Raw genomic sequence first — 17,598 nt, 5'->3', positions numbered from 1 at the left:
TTTGATGCCCACCTTCCTTGCAACTCTGCTCTATCCTCTCCGAGTGTTCCTTTGACAATATTAAAACGCGACAAACGAGCTCTCGACGCAGATCATTACAATCGGGCTTCTTCTTTGGTGAAGGCCTGGCAAGACACCATGGGCATCTTGGCCTCAAGACCCGGTAGGGCTGGACTCCTGGCATCCTTGGCCCCGCCGCTGACGGGTGAGGAGCTCCCCCAGCACACCCCAATAAGGGCCGCCAAAGTCCTCCCCATGAATTTTCTTTAAAAAAAAAAAAAAAGATTTATTTATTTATTTATTTGACAGAGAGAGACACAGCGAGAGCAGGAACACAAGCAGGGGGGGTGGGAGAGGGAGAAGCAGGCTTCCTGCGGAGCAGGGAGCCTGATGGCGGGGCTCGATCCCAGGACCCTGGGATCATGACCTGAGCAGAAGGCAGACGCTTAACGACTGAGCCACCCAGGCGCCCCCTTCCCCCATGAATTTTCAAATATCAGAAACCACCCAGGTGAAAACTATTATCCAAAACATGAGGGTCCCTGGTGAGAATTCAGGGGGTCTGTGAACCTGGACGGGAAAAATAAATTAAATTTGTTTTTTAAATATTTATTTTATTTATTAAATTTAGCCATTCTTCCCCTAATGAATGGAGGTAGCAAAGCTCAGCAGTGTTAGCAAGACTTGTGCTTTTGTCCTCAGTCGAAACCACAGGAGTTTTCTTTTTTTTTTTTTTACGATTTTATTTATTTATTTGACAGAGAGAGACACAGCGACAGAGGGAACACAAGCAGGGGGAGTGGGGGAGGGAGAAGCAGGCTTCCCGCGGAGCAGGGAGCCCGATGCGGGGCTCCATCCCAGGACCCTGGGATCATGACCTGAGCCGAAGGCAGACACTTAACGACTGAGCCACCCAGGCGCCCCACCACAGGTGTTTTCGAATCACATGATAGTTGTTGCAGACACCTAAGTTTCCAAACGACAGTAACGTTAGCTCCACCTCTGGGTCTCATTTCATGAGGGAGTGAAGTATCCTATAAGCTATATTTGACAATTACCAACAAGATTGCTTTTCATACACATATATGTAATTTGGGGGGGTTCTACTTCAGAGGCCCAGCAAAGGGGACATCTGGGAGCTGTGGGGTGGGGGCTGACGATGGCGTTTGGGAGCCAGAGCCCGAGCGGGAGCCCGAGCCAGGCGGGATGGGGAGGGGCGGGGCAGGGCGGAGCCGCCTGAGATCGCAGACGCTCCGCCTTCCGGACGCTGAGCGCTAGCTCTCCGGGGTTAGCTCCAGGCCACCCGCCCCACAGCTGAGGACCGACTCCTGCTAAATCGACGCCCGGGGGCTGCGCGCCAGGCTGGCTGACCCGGGCTCGCGGGTCCTCGGGAGCGCGCGCGCCTGGACGCTGCTGCGGACAATGCTGCTGTTCCTGCAGCTGTTGCGTCTAGTGCCGAAGCTCGCGGCAGGTGACTGCGCGGAGAGGCCGGGGGCGGGGGCCGGGGGGGGGGCGGAGAGGCGGGGGCCCTGGGGCAGAACCCCAGGGGCCGCCCGCCAGCGCGTGGTTGGGGCTAAGGGAGGCAGGGAGCGATCGGAGGCCACTTCCGGGTTTGGGGACCAGGGATGGTGAGCTGGGGAGCAGACCCAGGACCGCAGGTGGCGTTGAGCCCTGGGTTAGAGCCCCCGTTTGCGGCCTCCACTGTGGCACCCGGATCTGGCTTAGAGTCCTGCGGGAAGCCGGCGGGACGCGGAGGGCTGGCGGTGACCCCGGCCTGGACGCAGCCGATGCCGTAGCTCCTCGGGGTCCCCGTGGCCCCCCCTCCGTAGGACGCCGCTCGGTTCCTGGGGCTGGGTCCTCCAGGAAGGTCCTTAGGGAAGCTCTGTGGGGGCAGAAATCTGAGAGGGCTGGCGCGTCCCCTGCCAGCTAGCTCGGGCAGCGCCCGCCCTTCATGGTGGGCGTCCCCGGAGGCGTGGCGAGGCTCTCCCGAGTCACGGTGGGTGTTGGCGGAGGAGGTGCAACGAGGATTTCTCTGACCTGGCCCGGAATTTCCATTCTTTCCCAGTTTTAATTCTTCTGGCATTGGTACCTGAGCCTGACCTGCTCCTGGATTCCCCCCTCTCCCCCCCGCCCGCTGCCATGGGGCACCGCCCCTCCCGGCCACACAGATGCCGGAACACGCAGCACACATGCGGAAGTGTCCACCGTCACAGCAGTTAACAGTGGCTGGTCACCCTCGCTCCAAGCTGTTCTAAATGCTTCACATACAAGAAGCCATTTCAACTCACAGAACAATCCTCGATTTACTATTTACAGATTTAAACTAGGGCGCGGAGAGGACGCTTACTGGCAGGATCTAAAGTCGGAGTTCTTAACCTTTTTTATGCCTTGGACCCGGTCTCAGAATGTTTTTAATGCAACAGATGAAATACATTTGGGGGGGGGGGGCGTCTGGGTTGTTCAGTGGGTTAAGCTTCGGACTCTTGAATTCGGTTCAGGTCATGAGGTGGAGCCCCCCCCCCCCCCTTAAGGCTCCCCGCTGAGTGTGAGGGGGAGCCTGCTTAAGATTCTCACTCTCGCTCTCTCTCTGCCCCTCCCGCGCTAGCGTGCTCTCTAAATAAACAAACATAAATAGAAATACATAGGATTACAAAGGAATCTAGTTACGTTTCTATAAAGCTGCTAAAACTTTTTAACTAGAAATATAAATGTGTGAGATGTAGTATGTGTGCTTCTAAGTTAACACATTAAATAATGCACCAAATAGCAACAATTCCCAGAATTGGGAATTAGAATAAAGCATATGTCCAGGTGTCTGCACCAACTGTCACCACAAAAGCACTTGTGGCTTCTGTCCAAATCCAAAGCAGGGGTTCTGCTAATCCTGCTGAGCTTTGTTGCCTTCACCATAGGAGAAAGGCTAAATTTCAGCCTTAGTGAAAGTAAAGAGGTTCTTTTTTCCCTCCAAATTGAGGCTCCTGAAGTCAACAGGATGGACCTTCAGGAGGATTCAGCCCTCAGCGCCCCATGGAAAACATTTGAAGGAGAATCACCTTGGATGTCTGGAAAGATTGGGGGAGAGTTTGGTCCTTGGGACAGGACCCCATGGGGCATGGGCCACTGTGTCTCTGGGCCAAGACTGTATTGGTTTTCAGGTTCATACAGTCCCCCCAACCCTCCCTGGGCATAATATAGGGGCATACAGGTGATTCCAATTCTGTGTGGCGGGATGGTCATGGGTGTTTGCACATAGGCCCTGTCTCCTTATGGAGGGAATGGCTGGGGCTGACCTAGGGAGTGGGGACCCCAAGCCAAGGAGGAGGGAAGGAGTGGAGAGATAACCCTGGGATGTATCCAGCTGCAGGAGAGAGATGGCACATGGAGGCGAGGTAGCCAGGGGTTTGGGGCAGGCCCCTCACAATACTGGATGCCAGGCTTTCCCTTCAGAAGCTAGGGAGTGAGGAAGTGGCTTTCATGGGGCAGATATCATGAGTGCTGCAGCAGGGAAGTTTGAAGTGGCTCAAACTTTAGAATCACCCAGAGGACTTGTTGAACTACAGAAAGCTGGACCCCACCCCCAGAGCTTCGGATTCAGTAGGGCTAGGTTGGGTCCTGCGAATTTGCATTTCTAGCAAGTTCCCAGGTGATGCTGATGCAGCTGGTCCTGGAACCACACTAGATTCACTAGCTTAAAATGTTTTTCCCTCCTTACCCACCCCACTGCCTCGTAACTCACAGCTGGTGAGGTCCCCTTCAGGTTTCAGCCTATAAGGCCCCTGACCCCAACACCTTCCCACCCCGGTGTGTTTCTGATGCCTGGGACTTCCTGCACCACAGCACTCATCAGCCCCACTCACCTTATTGGACCTACTTATTTATTTGTTCAGTTGCATCCTCCCTGTCAGACCTGAGCTTTTTCAGGCCCATGACCGTCTTGGTTTATCTCTGTCCCCACATACACCCCCACGTGGCTCAGTGCCTGGCTAGTAGTAGGTGCTCAACAGCTGTTTGCCAAGTGGGTAATATTGCAAGGGCACAGCTGAGCAAGTGGACAGAGCTGGGCAGGACCAGGCAGAACCAAGAGGGTATGGGTTCTCCACCTGGTAGCATATGAGCATCACCTGGGAGGTTTCAATGCCTGCTAGTGTCCTCTCCTCTTTCCCTCCAAACCAGCTAAATTTATCAATAGCAGAAGTGTCAAAGCTGCCAGGAGGGGCTGGAGCTGGAGAACCTCTAGCAGAGGGAGAGGCAACCCAGTCCTGGCTTCCCTCTTAAGTGGGAAGAGTCAGGGCCTACCTCACAGGAATGCAGTAAAAATGCCATGAATCAGTATTTCTAAAGCTCTGGCACCAAGACCCAGAACTCAGCGCTGTTGGTTTTACACCTCCGTGCTAAAGGAGTTTCCAGGCAATCCTGAGACAGGGCTCCCACGTCCCTCTTCCCTTCCAATATGCCTCTCTTTGTCATTTCATACCATCCCTCTAAGCAGAGACAAGGATGTGTAGGGTATTTATGCCTTGGGATTCATATTTCCCTTTTCCATTTCCCCTTTGCAGAGAGTCCCTGGGGGCTGCCTGTGGTGGCCGATAGCCCGGCTTCCTTAGCGAAGGTGGTGATGGCAGAACTAGCCGACCTGAAGTTAGAAAACAAGCCATGGCCTGGAGGTAAGGCACTGCCTACCTGCTGAAAAAGGGGGCAAGATGGCAGAGGCCAGGAGCCCCCAGCATGCAGGAGGGCACCTCCACAATCTGGGAATCTGGTAGACTGCCTTTGCTCAGGTGGAGCACACAGAGACCAGACCCTCTGGAGGGTGCCCCAGGGGGCTTCTTCACTCAAGTATCTTTCCCCACCCTCACCCCCCCAACACACACACTCCAGCTCTCTTTTCCCCATGCCCACCTCTCCCTTCCAGATAGGCTAAGCAAATGATGTCTGCAGAACCCTTCCTTCATGCCTACACTTCTTTATGTTTATTACCTCGCCGAATGCTCCAGCACTGTGGACCAGGTCAAGCAAGTGCCCTCACCTACAGATGAAGAAATCAAAGCCTGGAGCTGTGGAACAAGGCCACACAGCTAGACAGTGGCAATGCCACATGGATTGTAGGAAAGGGGTGGGGCACCACCCTCCCCCACCAGTCAGAGAAAGAGGGAGGCTGTGCATAAGAGGGCAGGACTGCCCCTTTTTGCGGGGCTGGCGATGTGGCCCAGTGACCAGGACGCAGCAGTGAGGGAAAAAAGGGTGGCTAATGACACGGGGCCTGAGGCAGCAAAGGGCATGTGGCCACTTAGGCCATGTCACAGCATGAGCAGATTCCCCTGGGACATCTGCCACGTGGCCCCCACTTCCTCCTGCTGTGGTCTCACCGTGCCTGGCACTGACCGCAGGCTGGCAGGGGTGTTTCCTCCAAAACTACAGAGGTAGCCTGATGATTCCTCACTCTGGGCTGGAGCCCCAGGCATGAGGATCCCTCCTGGATCCAGTTAGCAAGGAGGAATCTAGTCCCAGCTCAAACTGTCCTCCTGGAGCAAAAAGACAAGTGTGGGCAGCCGGTGAGCCCCCCCCAGAGAGCAGGTTGGGCTCCCAGGACCGTCTAGTAGGCAGAGTAGACAGCAGTGGGATTTTCAGGGATGGTGGCCCCTCACTGGGTATGTGGGAGGCAGTAGCTGGAAGCCAGCTGAATGACGGGGCCACAATCATGAACTTGTCTTTGAATAGTTCCAACTCCCAGGATGGGCACCAGATGCCAGGCTGTAGACCATGGGTGAAAAAGTCCAAGGCAGAGCCGATGCCAGAAACCAGAGCTCCCATGGCAGGGAGGGGTAGCCCAGAGGCTGTATCCAGGCCATTCCAGGCACCATCTGGACAAGCCGAGGAAGGATTTGGGATTCAACCCCCTCTTTCACCCCTACTGCTATCACCTACAGCTACTGAGTCACACCACCATTTTATTTTTCTCCCATGTTATTGCAAAAGCCTCAGAACACCAGAAGAATACTACTGCCCCAGGACCTTTCCACTGGCTTTCCCTTCTGCAGACCTGGAATGCTCTCTCCTAGACCTTTACACAGCTGGCTCCTTTAGGTCTTCATTCAGGAGTTTCCTTGGGGAGGGGGGCTTCCCCGTCCATTCTATCTAAGATTTTAAACCCCACCCCTAACACTTTGTATGTCTCTGCTTTGTTTTTTTTTCCCCTCAGAACTTATTGCTGATCAGCCTGTCATACATTTTATTCATTTATCTTGCTTATCCTACATTCATGGAAGCTTCCTAAGAGCAGGCACTTGTAGCTCTTCTGCTTTCCCAGCATCCTCAGGGCCTCCGAGAGGGCCAGATAAACAGCAGATGCTCAGAAAGTACTTGCTGAATGGGGCCACAGGGAGGGCCCCGCCTGGCCATATGGGCAAGGCTGGGCAGAGCTGAGCCCATTGAAACCGTGTCCAGGGTGGTGTCTGTGGAGGGCAGAGAGTGGGGAGATGCCATGGGGAGAGGGCTGCTCGTGTGTCCCCAGCCAGCCATATAGTGTCAGCCCTTCGTGGGTTCACTAAAGGGCAGGTGCAGGCCAGGGGACATCTTGAGAATCCGGGTCTGGCCCTGCTTTCCGCTACTTGGCAGGTGATTTTGCCTCTTTGGGGCTCAGTTTCCCCATTGGTCATAGATTGGCACAATAGTACCTGCCCGGTAAAATTGTTATGAGGGTTAACAGAGCCAAAATTTCGTAAAGTGCTTAGGACAGGGCCCAGCACCTAAGTGCTTTAGAACTATTTTGTAACTTTACAAAATAAGACATGGATAGACTTCCCTTCATTTTTAACCAGAAGTAACTGGCCATTGAAGCACAGCTTTTGGAGGACATCCTTCTTCCCGGACTGTGCATCCTTCTCTCTGTTTCAGGATAGCAGGACCTCCAGGGCTCCTGGGTTTGAACTGTCCACTGAACTCACAAGACACAACAGACTTTGGTCTCATAGTATGTGTATTTGTTCTCTATAGCTGCTGTAACAAGGGGACCACAACTTGGTAGCTTAAGGACGGCATACTTTTATTCTCTTAGAGTTCTGGAGGTCAGAAGTCCAAAATGGGCTTCTCTGGGCTGAAACTAAGGTGCCGCGGGACAGTTCCCTACAGGGGCTCTCAGGAAGAACCCATTTCTTTGCCTTTTCCAGCTTCTAGAGCTGCATTCCTTGGCTCGTGGCACCTTCTGCCTCTTTCTTTGTTCCATCTTCCCATCCCCTTCTCTGGTAGTCATGGAGTGTCCCTCTGTCCCCTTTCATAATGACACATTCAGGGCCTGCCTAGACAATCCAGGATAATCTCCCCATCTCAAGATCCTTAATTTAATCACATCTACAAAATCCCTGTTACCATATAAGGTAACATTCATAGGCTCCAGGGATATGTTAGGGGCCCAGAATTCAGCCTACCACACTGTGCGCCTTTAGCTGAGGAGGAGACAGGACAGAACATACAACATGCATGGCTTCTCCACCACCCAGGAGGCAACTACCCAAGGACACAGGCTCTTTGCCCTCCCTCACACCCAGGACAGACAGCTGCTGCAGATAGGAGCCAAGGAGCAGGTGGTCGGTCACCTTAGCGTAGAGAAGCCATAGCCTCTGTTCCTTTCAAGGTCTACATGCCTACTCACAACTCCCAGCCCAGGAGCACCCCCACTAATCTTAACTCAGTGGTTTGCAAGGAAACAGCACCCTGAGAGTCCGTCATTTCCCTGGAGGCCCACACCAGCCCAGGCCTGATGTCAGCCCTTCACTCACTTTCAACATTGATCCCTCTCACCTCATGTAAGGTGTCACCAGTGCAAGAAGAGAGCTCCTCGTCCTTTTCCTAAGCTTAGAAAAAGCAGGCTCTGGGGAGAGAATCCGGGCTCCTCTCTTTCTAGTGCATGGCTTTGGGTACTGTACTTGCCCTCCCCTGGGCTTCTCAGGTCCTTCATCTGTGGATTGGGGCCAATCACACCAACGTCTTAGGTTTATACTAAGGACCAACTGAGATAATGAATGAAAAGCAGTTAGACTGGTGCAGGGCACAGAGCAGTCACTCTCCAAAAATGACAGCTGTGATCATCATCCTTGCCTTTCATGCTCTTGTTTTTTGTCCAACTCGATAAATGCCGGCAGTATCCACTGTGTGCCAAGCATGACGTTCTTTCTCCCCAAGACCCGTGGAAACAGTGGTGACACAGTCCGATGTATTGCCCACCCCATGGAGCCCACAGTTTCGCAGGGAGCACAGAGACTGCTCTGAGGAATGTCAGGGTGGAAGCAGGAGGGCTTCTTGGAGGAAGGGACACCTGAGCTGCAACCTGAGAGATGAGGGACATTGGCTGAGAGAAGAGAGGGAGCAGCCTGGGGCAGAAGGAACTGCAGGTACAAAGGGCCGGGGCAGTTTGCTGTGGCTGCAAGGGAGCTTAAACGGAGCTGTGAGGGTGGAGATGCGCTTGACTCCTTTCACATTTGAATATTCAAATGTTGAGCATCCACTGTGTGCCAGAAGCTGTTCTAGTCTGGGAAAGAAGGATCCTTACAGGAATCTCTGCCCTTGGGGAACTGACATTACAGGGGAGAGACAGACTATTAACAAGAGAAACAGGTAGGGACACCTGGATGGCTCAGTGGGTTAAGCATCTGCCTTTGGCCCAGGTCACGATCCCAGTGTCAGCGTCGTGGGATCGAGTCCCGCATCGGGCTCCTTGCTCAGCCAGGAGCCTACTTCTCCCTCTGCCTGCAGCTCCCCCTGCTTGTGCTCTCTCTCTCTCTCTCTAACAAGAAAATCCTAAAAAAGAGAAACAGGTAAAGTGCGTATTCTCTATGTGGTGGTAATGCTCTAGAGAAAACACTAGGGGGAGTGCTGGGAATGTAAATATTTAATAGAGTGGGCAAGGAAGGCTTCGCTGAGAAAGTAGCATTTGAGTAAAACCTTTTTTATTTTGTTTATTTATTTGAGAGAGAATGAGAGAGCACAAGCAGGGTGAGGGGCAGAGGGAGAATCAGACTCCCCGCTGAGCGGGGAGCGTGACATGGGCCTCGATCCTGGACTCCAGAATCATGACCTGAGCCGAAGGCAGCACTTAACCAACTGAGCCACCCAGGGGCCCCGAGCAAAACCTTTTTTAAAAAAAAAAAATGAAGTAAGGGAGGGGCCCCTGGGTGCTCAATTGGTTAAGCATCAGACCCCTGAACTCAGCTCAGGTCTTGAGCTCAGAGTCATGAGTTCAAGCCCAGCATTGGGCTCCACAGTGTGGAGCCTATTTGGAAAAAAGGAAGAAAGAAAGAGAGAAAGAAAGAAAGAAAATGAAGGAGTGAGCTGTGGGTGAGCCTCTGAGAAAGGTGGGGTAGGTTTTTTAAAGGTACAGCACTTGTTTTCATAGCTGGAGTCAGGGCGAGCTGCTAAATAGATTTCATCTCCAGCACCAAGTTGAATGGATAAGCTGGTGCTTCTAGAGATGGTGGAGAACAAACCTTGAGGCAGCATTTGGACTTAAAGAGAAGAGATGACTAGCAGTGTCTGGTGTAGGAACAGGAGGGAGCGGGGAATGGAGTCAAGATGCCACCAACTTGGCAGCAATGGTTCAAGCTAGGAATGATGGCCCCGCTTTATCAGGTATCTCTGGAGAATGAATAATTCCACAAAAATTAAACTGCCAAACAACCAATTTTTTTTATCATACCTTTTTAATTGTGAGATGGGAAACCAGATAATCACACTTACAGAGAAGAGTGTAAAGTATAAGTAAGTAAACCCTGAGTGGGGGCGGGGGGGGGGGAATGGGGGTGGAAAACTTCTTAGAAATAGAAATAAAGCCCACAAGCCTTAGCACATGAACTTTGGCCTCGATGTTTGACTGATTGATTGACTGATTATTTAAACTATTTGGATGCCCTTATATTTTTAACTGAAATCCCCAGTTCTTGCTCTTACTGATGGCAAATACTCTGGAGAGGTTTCCACCGCCGTCCCCATCAGTCACACCAGCCCGCGGTGCCAATCCTGGCACGTGAGCCTGACTATTTTGTGTCTTCACAGGGACACACTCTCTCCACTACCACTACTTGGCCCTGTCAGAGCCAGGCCCGGGCCTTCCCCAGTTCCTGGCTATAGGCTACGTGGACAACCAGCCCTTCATCCATTACGACAGTCGTGTGGACAGGGCCAAGCCCCAGGCCCCGTGGATGGCAACCGTGGATGCCCAGTACTGGGAGACAGAGACCCAGAAGCAGAGAGCCTGGGCAAAGGTGCAGCAGGTGGAGACGTGGACCGTGATGGGCTACCACAACCAGAGCAGTGGTGCGTCAGGGGCTCCTACTGGCCCACCTCTTCCTTCCTTCACACTCCGCATGCAGACCCTCTAGGCAGCCATGCCCTTCCATTAGGGGACACAGGCCACCCTACTGAGCCCGGAAGAGGGTGCAAGGCATGCTCCTGGTGCATAGCTCTATCCCCACAGCCAAGCGGGGGCCCGCAGAATTTGTTGTGGCTTCAGGAGCCAGCCCATGGGGCCAGCACAGCAAGCATCCACAGTAGCTCAGGCCCCACAACACCTCCGCTTCAGCTACCCAGGGTTCCAGACTCCAGCAGACTGGCAGAGGCTTTTCCCTCCCTCACACCCACCTCCAGGCTCTCAGACACCAACTCTGCCATGCAGGGAGGGAAGCCAGATGAACCTGAACGAGGCAGACAGCTCAGGGTGGGAGAGAGAACCTAGCTGAGGACCTCTGCTCTACCCAATGCCAGGGAGGAAGAGGAGCATTTCCCTCAGGCCACAGCTTCCGTCTCTCAGCACGGACAAGCTCACGCCCCCTGCTGGCTGCTGCCGGTGCTGCATGAACACACCACCTGTTCACAGCCCTTTCCCACTCTGGACCTGGAAACCCAAACATAGGTATAAAAGCCCGAGACTGGGGAGAGGTGCACATTAGCCCAGGGGCCCCAGGATAAGCGTCCCCAGCCCCCAGTCGCTGTGCTAGCAGCCAGGCTCACATCTGAACGTGTCTTTCACATCTCTGAATTTGCCCAGTCTTACCATGAGGACCTCTTCCATCCATAAGTAGCTGAGTTCTTCTGATGTCTCTAGTTATGAACTCAAGTGTCCTCCCGTGAGAGGCCCAACAGGCTTCTCAGCCCTGCCTGCTCATGACAATTACCCGGGGAGCATTTGTTTTTTTAAATGCCGCCACCCTGCCCACCACCCTTCGGAGACACCCGTGGGTGCTGGGCTTCTCTCCGGCTCTCAGGGATCCACCCCATAGCCCGTGCAAACTGCAGCCTTCTCGCCCACGTGCACAGGCATACACAGCACTCAGCGGATGTTCGGCTGTGAGATCAGGGAGGACGGCTCTACCAGCAGCTTCTGGCAGTTTGGCTTTGACGGGCAGGACCACCTGTCCCTGGACCTGGAGACTCTGAGCTGGGTGTCGGCCAAACCTGCAGCCATGCGGACCAAGAGCTGGTGGGAGATGGAGCGCTGCTATGCCGAGTATGACAAGGCCTACCTGGAAGGCCTCTGCCTCATTTCCCTGGGCAGGTACCTGGAGCTGGGAGGCCAGAGCCTCACCCGGAAAGGTAAGGTGCAGGCTGCGGCCACAAGAGGGGCCCACACCCCCGTGCTCGAGAGTCTGGGGGGAGGGGCGGGAGGAGGCAGACTGTGTTCCCCTGGCTCCGATAAGCCCACTGAGCCCCAGGAAGAAGGCCGACTAGCCAAGGGCTTCCTCATGTAGAGCAGGACAGAGGCCTCGACCTCGGGCCCTCATTCCAGGTGAGGTGGACCACACTGTGGTCTTGGTAAATGAGGCCCTGATTCTTCGCCTCATTTTATTCATCCACAGAGTAGGTTAAACTAGGTGGCTCATAAGGCCCTCTGGGGGCTTAACATCCTGTGGTTCTCCCTCAGAAATGGACCTCAGGCCCCAGGGGATAGCATCCCTCACTAGACCAGTCCCTGGACTACTGGGGACTGCCAGGGAAGCTGAGGCCCTTTGCCCCTCTGCCCCCACACACCCCTCATGCTAAACATGCTCCTCAGATTCTAGGTGGATCCTATACTTCTGACTCCAGCCAGCAGGGCTGGCAATACAAGGACTGGGATGGACACTAGGGAATGTGGGTGCTTGGGGGTGCTGCGGCAGAGGTCTCGCTGGCTGCTAGTGGGTCGGGCCGGTCAGAGCACCCAACACATCATGGACGTCTGGTGATTGAGTGGCAGGATGTGAATCAGCTGAGGCAATGGGGGAGGACGTTCCTTGAAGGGAAAGCAGGGCAAATAACATCAAGAGATGTGTTTATGAGAGCAGAGTGTGGTGGGTCAGAGCTCAGGCACTGGAGCCTAGCCTCCAGAGCTACATCCTGGCTCCAGGACTTGCTGGCTGTGGACCTTGGGCGAGTCACTTGCCCTTTCTGTGCCTCAGTGTCCTTGTCAGTATTACAGGGAGGGTCACAATAGCCCCTGCCTCCCAGAAGCACCATACTGGTGTCTTAAATGAATGTTGAGCTCTCATCCAGCACCAGGAGATATTATACACCTATCACCTGGTGGATTAGTCAGAAATCTCCACAGAAACAGAACCAACAGGATGTGGAGAGAGAGAGAGAGAGAGAGACATATTTAAGGAATTAGCTCGCGTGACTGTGGAGGATCGGGAGTTCCAAGATCTGCAGTTGGCAAGCTGGAGACCCAGGAGAGCCAATGTTTCAGTTTGAGTCCAGAGACAGGAAAAGACTGATGCCCCAGCTGCAAGAGATCAGGCAGAGGAGTGCCCTCTTAAGACTGGGACTTTTTGTCCTGTTCTGATCCTCAAGTGATTGCACGGGGCCCACTCACACTGGGGAGAGCAATCTGCTTTGCTGCATCTACTGACTCAGATGGGAATCTCGCCCAGAATAGTGACTGACCACATGGCTAGGCACCACGGGGCCCAGGAAAGGTGACACATAAAATGAACCGTCACACCTGGAGGATGTCATTTGGGACAACCCTGAGAGAAAAGAACAAAGAATCCCCATCAGGCCCTGAGGGGCTGGGGGATTGGGGACAGGAGTCAGGCTAGGCTTTAATTCCAGGCTGTCTGACTCCAGAGCTACACTCGTGACCACCTCCTTCCAAAGTGAGGGAAGGACCATCATTCTTGCCTTCACTCAACCTCATTAGGCACCTACCATGTGCAAGAAGTCATGGGGGACGTATGTAAAGTCTCTGAGAAAACCATAGGGTTTCAGGGCACCTGGGTGGCTCAGTCATTAAGCATCTGCCTTCGGCTCAGGTCATGATCCCAGGGTCCTGGGATCGAGCCCCGCATCGGGCTCCCTGCTCAGCAGGAAGCCTGTTTCTCCCTCTCCTACTCCCCCTGCTTGTGTTCCCTCTCTCGCTATGTCTCTCTCTTTCAAAGAAATAAATAAAATCTTAAAAACAAAACAAAACAAAACAAAAAAACCATAGGGTTTCTGTGGGAAGGAGGGGGTGGTTAACATAGGACCCAACAGTCCCACCCAGGACCTCCCTGGAGATTGGGGGCAGGAAGTCACAGGATTGTGCCCCTTTGGGATGGTTGGCAATGGGTCATCCCTTCCTCAAACATTGGTTGAATGCCTTACCTGGAGAGAGACCTTGTCTCCATCTCCTCCCTGTCCTCCACCCTGGAAGATGCTAGGGGAGCCCAGGATCAAACACAAGGAAATGGGCAGAGAGCAGCCTCTCACCAGCCTTCCTCCCTCAACCTCTCTCTGCAGAGCCGCCCACAGTGCAGGTGACAAGACACACAGCCCAGGATGGGGGCATCACACTGAAATGCTGGGCCCGGGGCTTCTACCCACGGGACATCTCGCTGAGCTGGTGGCTGGGTGAGGAGGAGCTGGTTCTAGAGACTGAGTATGTGGAGACACGCCCCAGTGGAGATGGCACCTACCAGATGTGGGCGGCGGTGCAGGTGCCAGCCAGGATGGAGGACCGGTACACTTGCCATGTGCAGCACTCTGGCCTGAACCATATTCTCACTGTGGCCTGGGGTGAGGAGCTGGGTTTGGCAGAGAGGATGAGGAGGAGCAGGGGAGGGTGCCAGGGTACCCAGAGATAGTCCCATGGCCTGAGGCTGCTGCCCCCTTTTCTCTGCCTTCCGCAGAAGCACCCTCTCATCCGTGGATAACCAGTGCTGTGGTTATCTCCACCATCTTCACCATCACTTTCTTGCCAATGGCTGGAGTGTTGATCTTCATCAAGCAGTACTCTCAAGGTAGGCAGGGAAGAAAAACAGGGGTGGAAGGCCCTCACAGCTGGCCAAGCCCTGCAGGGAGAAATGCTCTGCTCCCATCCTTCCACCAGAACGATTCCCTCCTGGGGAGCAGCAACTACTCTTAAGCCCCTGTCCCCCATCTATGGAAAAGCCCAAGTATCCCCACCCCATAGCCATATATCGTCCTGAGGACCCTGCGGATCCCACAGCCAGGGAAGACCACTAGGCCTGACCTTGGAAAGGCCCTAGAGGGGGAGAGGGAATGGAAGGTGGGGACCCAGGACCCCACCTCTGCCTACCACCCACCTAATCTCTGGTTTTGTGTTCTTTTTCTCCCCACAGCCAGGAAGCAGGAATCTTGCCAACAAGCCCCAGGTGATTGTGGGATGGGCGGGTTGGGGAGAGGAAGCCCCAGGTGCTCCCAAGCATGGCTAAGATGCCTGAGAACCAAAGATGGAGGCAGGGTGGTGGGTGAGCGCTGTCTGTCTCCAGCATGGCCTCATCCCTCGCTCCCTCCCGCCATCCAGGAGCCAGGTGGAGGGGGTAGGGAGCCACCACTGACTTTGGGGGAGAGCTGGGGAGCAGGCCAGGTCACCTCCCTACTTCCTCCCTGCAGGTGGAGAGGACCCTGCAGTGAGAGTGGAGGCTGCTCAGCTGCTCTGCTGACACAAGTCTGCAGTCACAGGTCAACGAGGTGTTTTGTGGGGTGTTTGGGGGCCTCCAGGGTGCTAGCTGGCTGGCCGTGGTGACCCAGCTGGGAAGGGCCCACCCTACCCCCAAACGGAGCCCTCCACAGCACCATCAGCCTCGTTACAAGCAGTCTGTGCCACTAAGCTAGCTTTCACCATCTTCCTGAAGTCCTTTTGAAACTCTAATTGTCTCCTGTTTGGGGGGTGGGGGGGTGGGCGGTAATAATTCCTCGGCTCACACTTGACAATTTGCAGAATACTTTCATGTTCAGTGTAAACCCTGCTTAAGTCTCTCAGGTACTCTGTAAGTTTGGTGATGTTATTCTCACCTCCAGTTCCCCAACATGAAAATGGAGGCTCTGGGCAGTTAGGGAAGAACCAGAACAACAGTCAAGGAGTTATGGGGGCAGCATCCTGACCCCATCTGCTGGCATCTGGAAGAAGTGTCCAAATGCCTGCCTCTTTGTATAAGTGTGTTCTTGTGTGTATGTATATTTTCTTTTGTAAAGGTGATTAAAGTGTTGGGGGTGGTGAGGGTGTGTGGTTCTGGGAGCATGAGGGGGAGGGGGTCCATGATGTATGTGCAGGTGTGTAGGGGGTGAGGGTGTATGGGAGGTGTGTGGTGTGAGGGGGTGAGGGTCTGTGTGTGGGTGGTATCTTTCTGTGGATGAGGACAAGTTCAGAGGGACGGCTGCCCAGGGGCCTGTTAGCTGAGGGGAGCTGAAGGATGGGAAATGATATGGTCAGAATTTTCCATCCTGTCCTTTTGGATGGTTTGAAGTTTTACACTAAGGGAAAGAGGAGTTTCACCTTGTCCTGTGGAAATGCTTATTAAGATTCTTGTTAAGGGTGTGTCTGGGGAAGGTCCAGCCTCACCTCCGAATTTTCAGTGGAACAGAAACCCCACATCTCCCTTGTGAACAAGAATCTCCTGGGGAGCACACATTTTTGTTTATTCAGAAAGCAGTTCCAGTCTCATGGCCATCTGATGTGCAAGGGGAGGGGACTCCAGAGCCACAGCAACGGGACCACTCCACCGTCATAAAGGACACAAGGCTGGGCCCCTCGTAGGGCAAGGCCCCCTCCACCTCTCTGGAGGACCCCAAGGTATGACAGAGCCTCTTCTGGGACTTCTGAAACCTTCATGTCTGCAGCCCTGGGAGGCCCCAAGCCCAAGGATGTGAAAGATTTGTGATACTAAGAAAAGATTCATCTGCCCTGGTGGCCTGAAGGGCCTCAGCAGGGAGCTCCGAACTATCTGATTGTACTGAAAATGAAAATGTGTCTTAGATGTCTGTCTGCCTCTCCTCGTAACGCCATCGTGATCCATGTGTACAAAACAGGGTTCTGAGCACTTTACAGGTACTCAGCTGTTCAATCCTCATGGCACACCTGGGCGGGAGAATTAATAATCCTGTGCTACAGGAAAGGAAATGGAAGCCCGAGGTCCTACGGCTGGTTCATGCTGGAGCCAGGAGGGAGGCCAGGCAGTCTGGCTGCAGTCTGGGCATCTCACCATTGAACCGCCACTGTGCCATTCTGGAAATGGGTATGTAAGTCCAGGGCTGCAATCCCTTATCTGCGGTTCTGAAATGCAAAACCCCAAACCAGAATTTTCTTCCTGATTTTGGCATCAAAACCCAACCTGAAGTGAAGTGAGGCTACCTGTGGGCCATTGGGCCTTTTCACAATTTTCCACAGAAGTACTGATGTCTTTGGTTACATTGTGTCACCCCAGACAACCTCTGGAGATGTTATGTAATGTTCAGCATCTGCACCTTGGCACTTTCTAAAACCCAAAGAATTCTAAATTCTTAAATCTATCTGGCCCGAAGGGTTTCATGTAAGGGCTTGTGGACCTGTATTAATAAGGTTTTGTGACAATAAAGGTTTTATTTTTACAGTTGTCTAATGGTACAGTAAAAAAAAATTGGGGCACAAAGTGGGTCTGGCCCCCACCAATGGAAGGGCACACATGGTCAAAACTTCCCTGAGGCAGGGTGAGGGCCCAGTGTATTGGTGGAGAAGCAGATGGTGGGGAGGCTGTTCTCCCCTTTCCTGAGTGCCTTCCTCTGCTAGAACAGTTCACACGCCTGACAGAATCTGGTCTTCCTGCTGCTAAGGGCACCGCCATCCTGACCTTCAGGGAGTATCTGCTCTGTAACTGCATTATGAGATCTTGGAAACTGAGCATTGCTTCAGCTTTACTTTGTTTCCTATTTCCTTTACAAGCTAGTTCAGTGTTTTGCCCATGGAACCATAGAATACTTTTTAGACCTAAAGGGACCCTAACGCATCTCTACAAGCCCCTGATAATTTGACACTCTCACTCCCACACACACACACACACACACACACACCCCCACCATCATGCTGCCTTCCTTGGCCTCTCACATTAGAGTCCCTCCTGTCCAGGATGTCTGCTCTCTCCGGAGCACATCTCTCTCCCCCTCTCTCTTTTACCTTCCACCCATACCCCAAGCACATATTGGTTTAAGTCTGGTGCACCTGCAAGAATTGAGGCAAAGGAACACGATCAACCAGCACCCCACGGCCAGGTGGGAGGTGAACCTGGGTGTCCTGAGTCTAATTTCACAGAGGGATGAACAGGCCCAGAAAGTATGGCAGTCTGCCCTAACCCAGGCTTTGCTCCAACCCCCATTTTTGCT

At 53.6% G+C, this 17,598-nt stretch overlaps 1 protein-coding gene and 1 long non-coding RNA gene across 5 annotated transcripts in view; one reads left to right on the top strand and one right to left on the bottom strand.

The window, feature by feature from the left end:
- The window catches only part of LOC144381156 (uncharacterized), a 55,899-nt gene that overhangs the window by 13,340 nt on the left and 24,961 nt on the right, over positions 1-17,598 (bottom strand). The window lies entirely within an intron of this gene.
- Positions 1,262-16,830, top strand: LOC118528669 (H-2 class I histocompatibility antigen, Q10 alpha chain-like). Of its 3 annotated transcripts, XM_036081174.2 has the most exons (8): positions 1,264-1,471; positions 4,557-4,664; positions 10,045-10,305; positions 11,305-11,580; positions 13,741-14,016; positions 14,130-14,240; positions 14,583-14,615; positions 14,857-16,830. In XM_036081174.2, the coding sequence occupies exons 1-8, from the start codon at positions 1,423-1,425 to the stop codon at positions 14,904-14,906; spliced, it is 1,164 nt and encodes a 387-aa protein (XP_035937067.1). In that variant the 5' UTR covers positions 1,264-1,422; the 3' UTR covers positions 14,907-16,830. The 3 variants fall into 3 exon arrangements, with proteins under 3 accessions (XP_035937071.1, XP_035937067.1, XP_035937069.1); XM_036081178.2 differs by lacking the exon at positions 10,045-10,305 and having other exon boundaries at positions 1,262-1,471; XM_036081176.2 differs by lacking the exon at positions 4,557-4,664.

This window comes from Halichoerus grypus, chromosome 2 (genome assembly GCF_964656455.1).
Source record: "Halichoerus grypus chromosome 2, mHalGry1.hap1.1, whole genome shotgun sequence".
NCBI classification, from domain to species: Eukaryota; Metazoa; Chordata; class Mammalia; order Carnivora; family Phocidae; genus Halichoerus; species Halichoerus grypus.
This window is presented reverse-complemented; position numbering and strand designations above follow the sequence as displayed.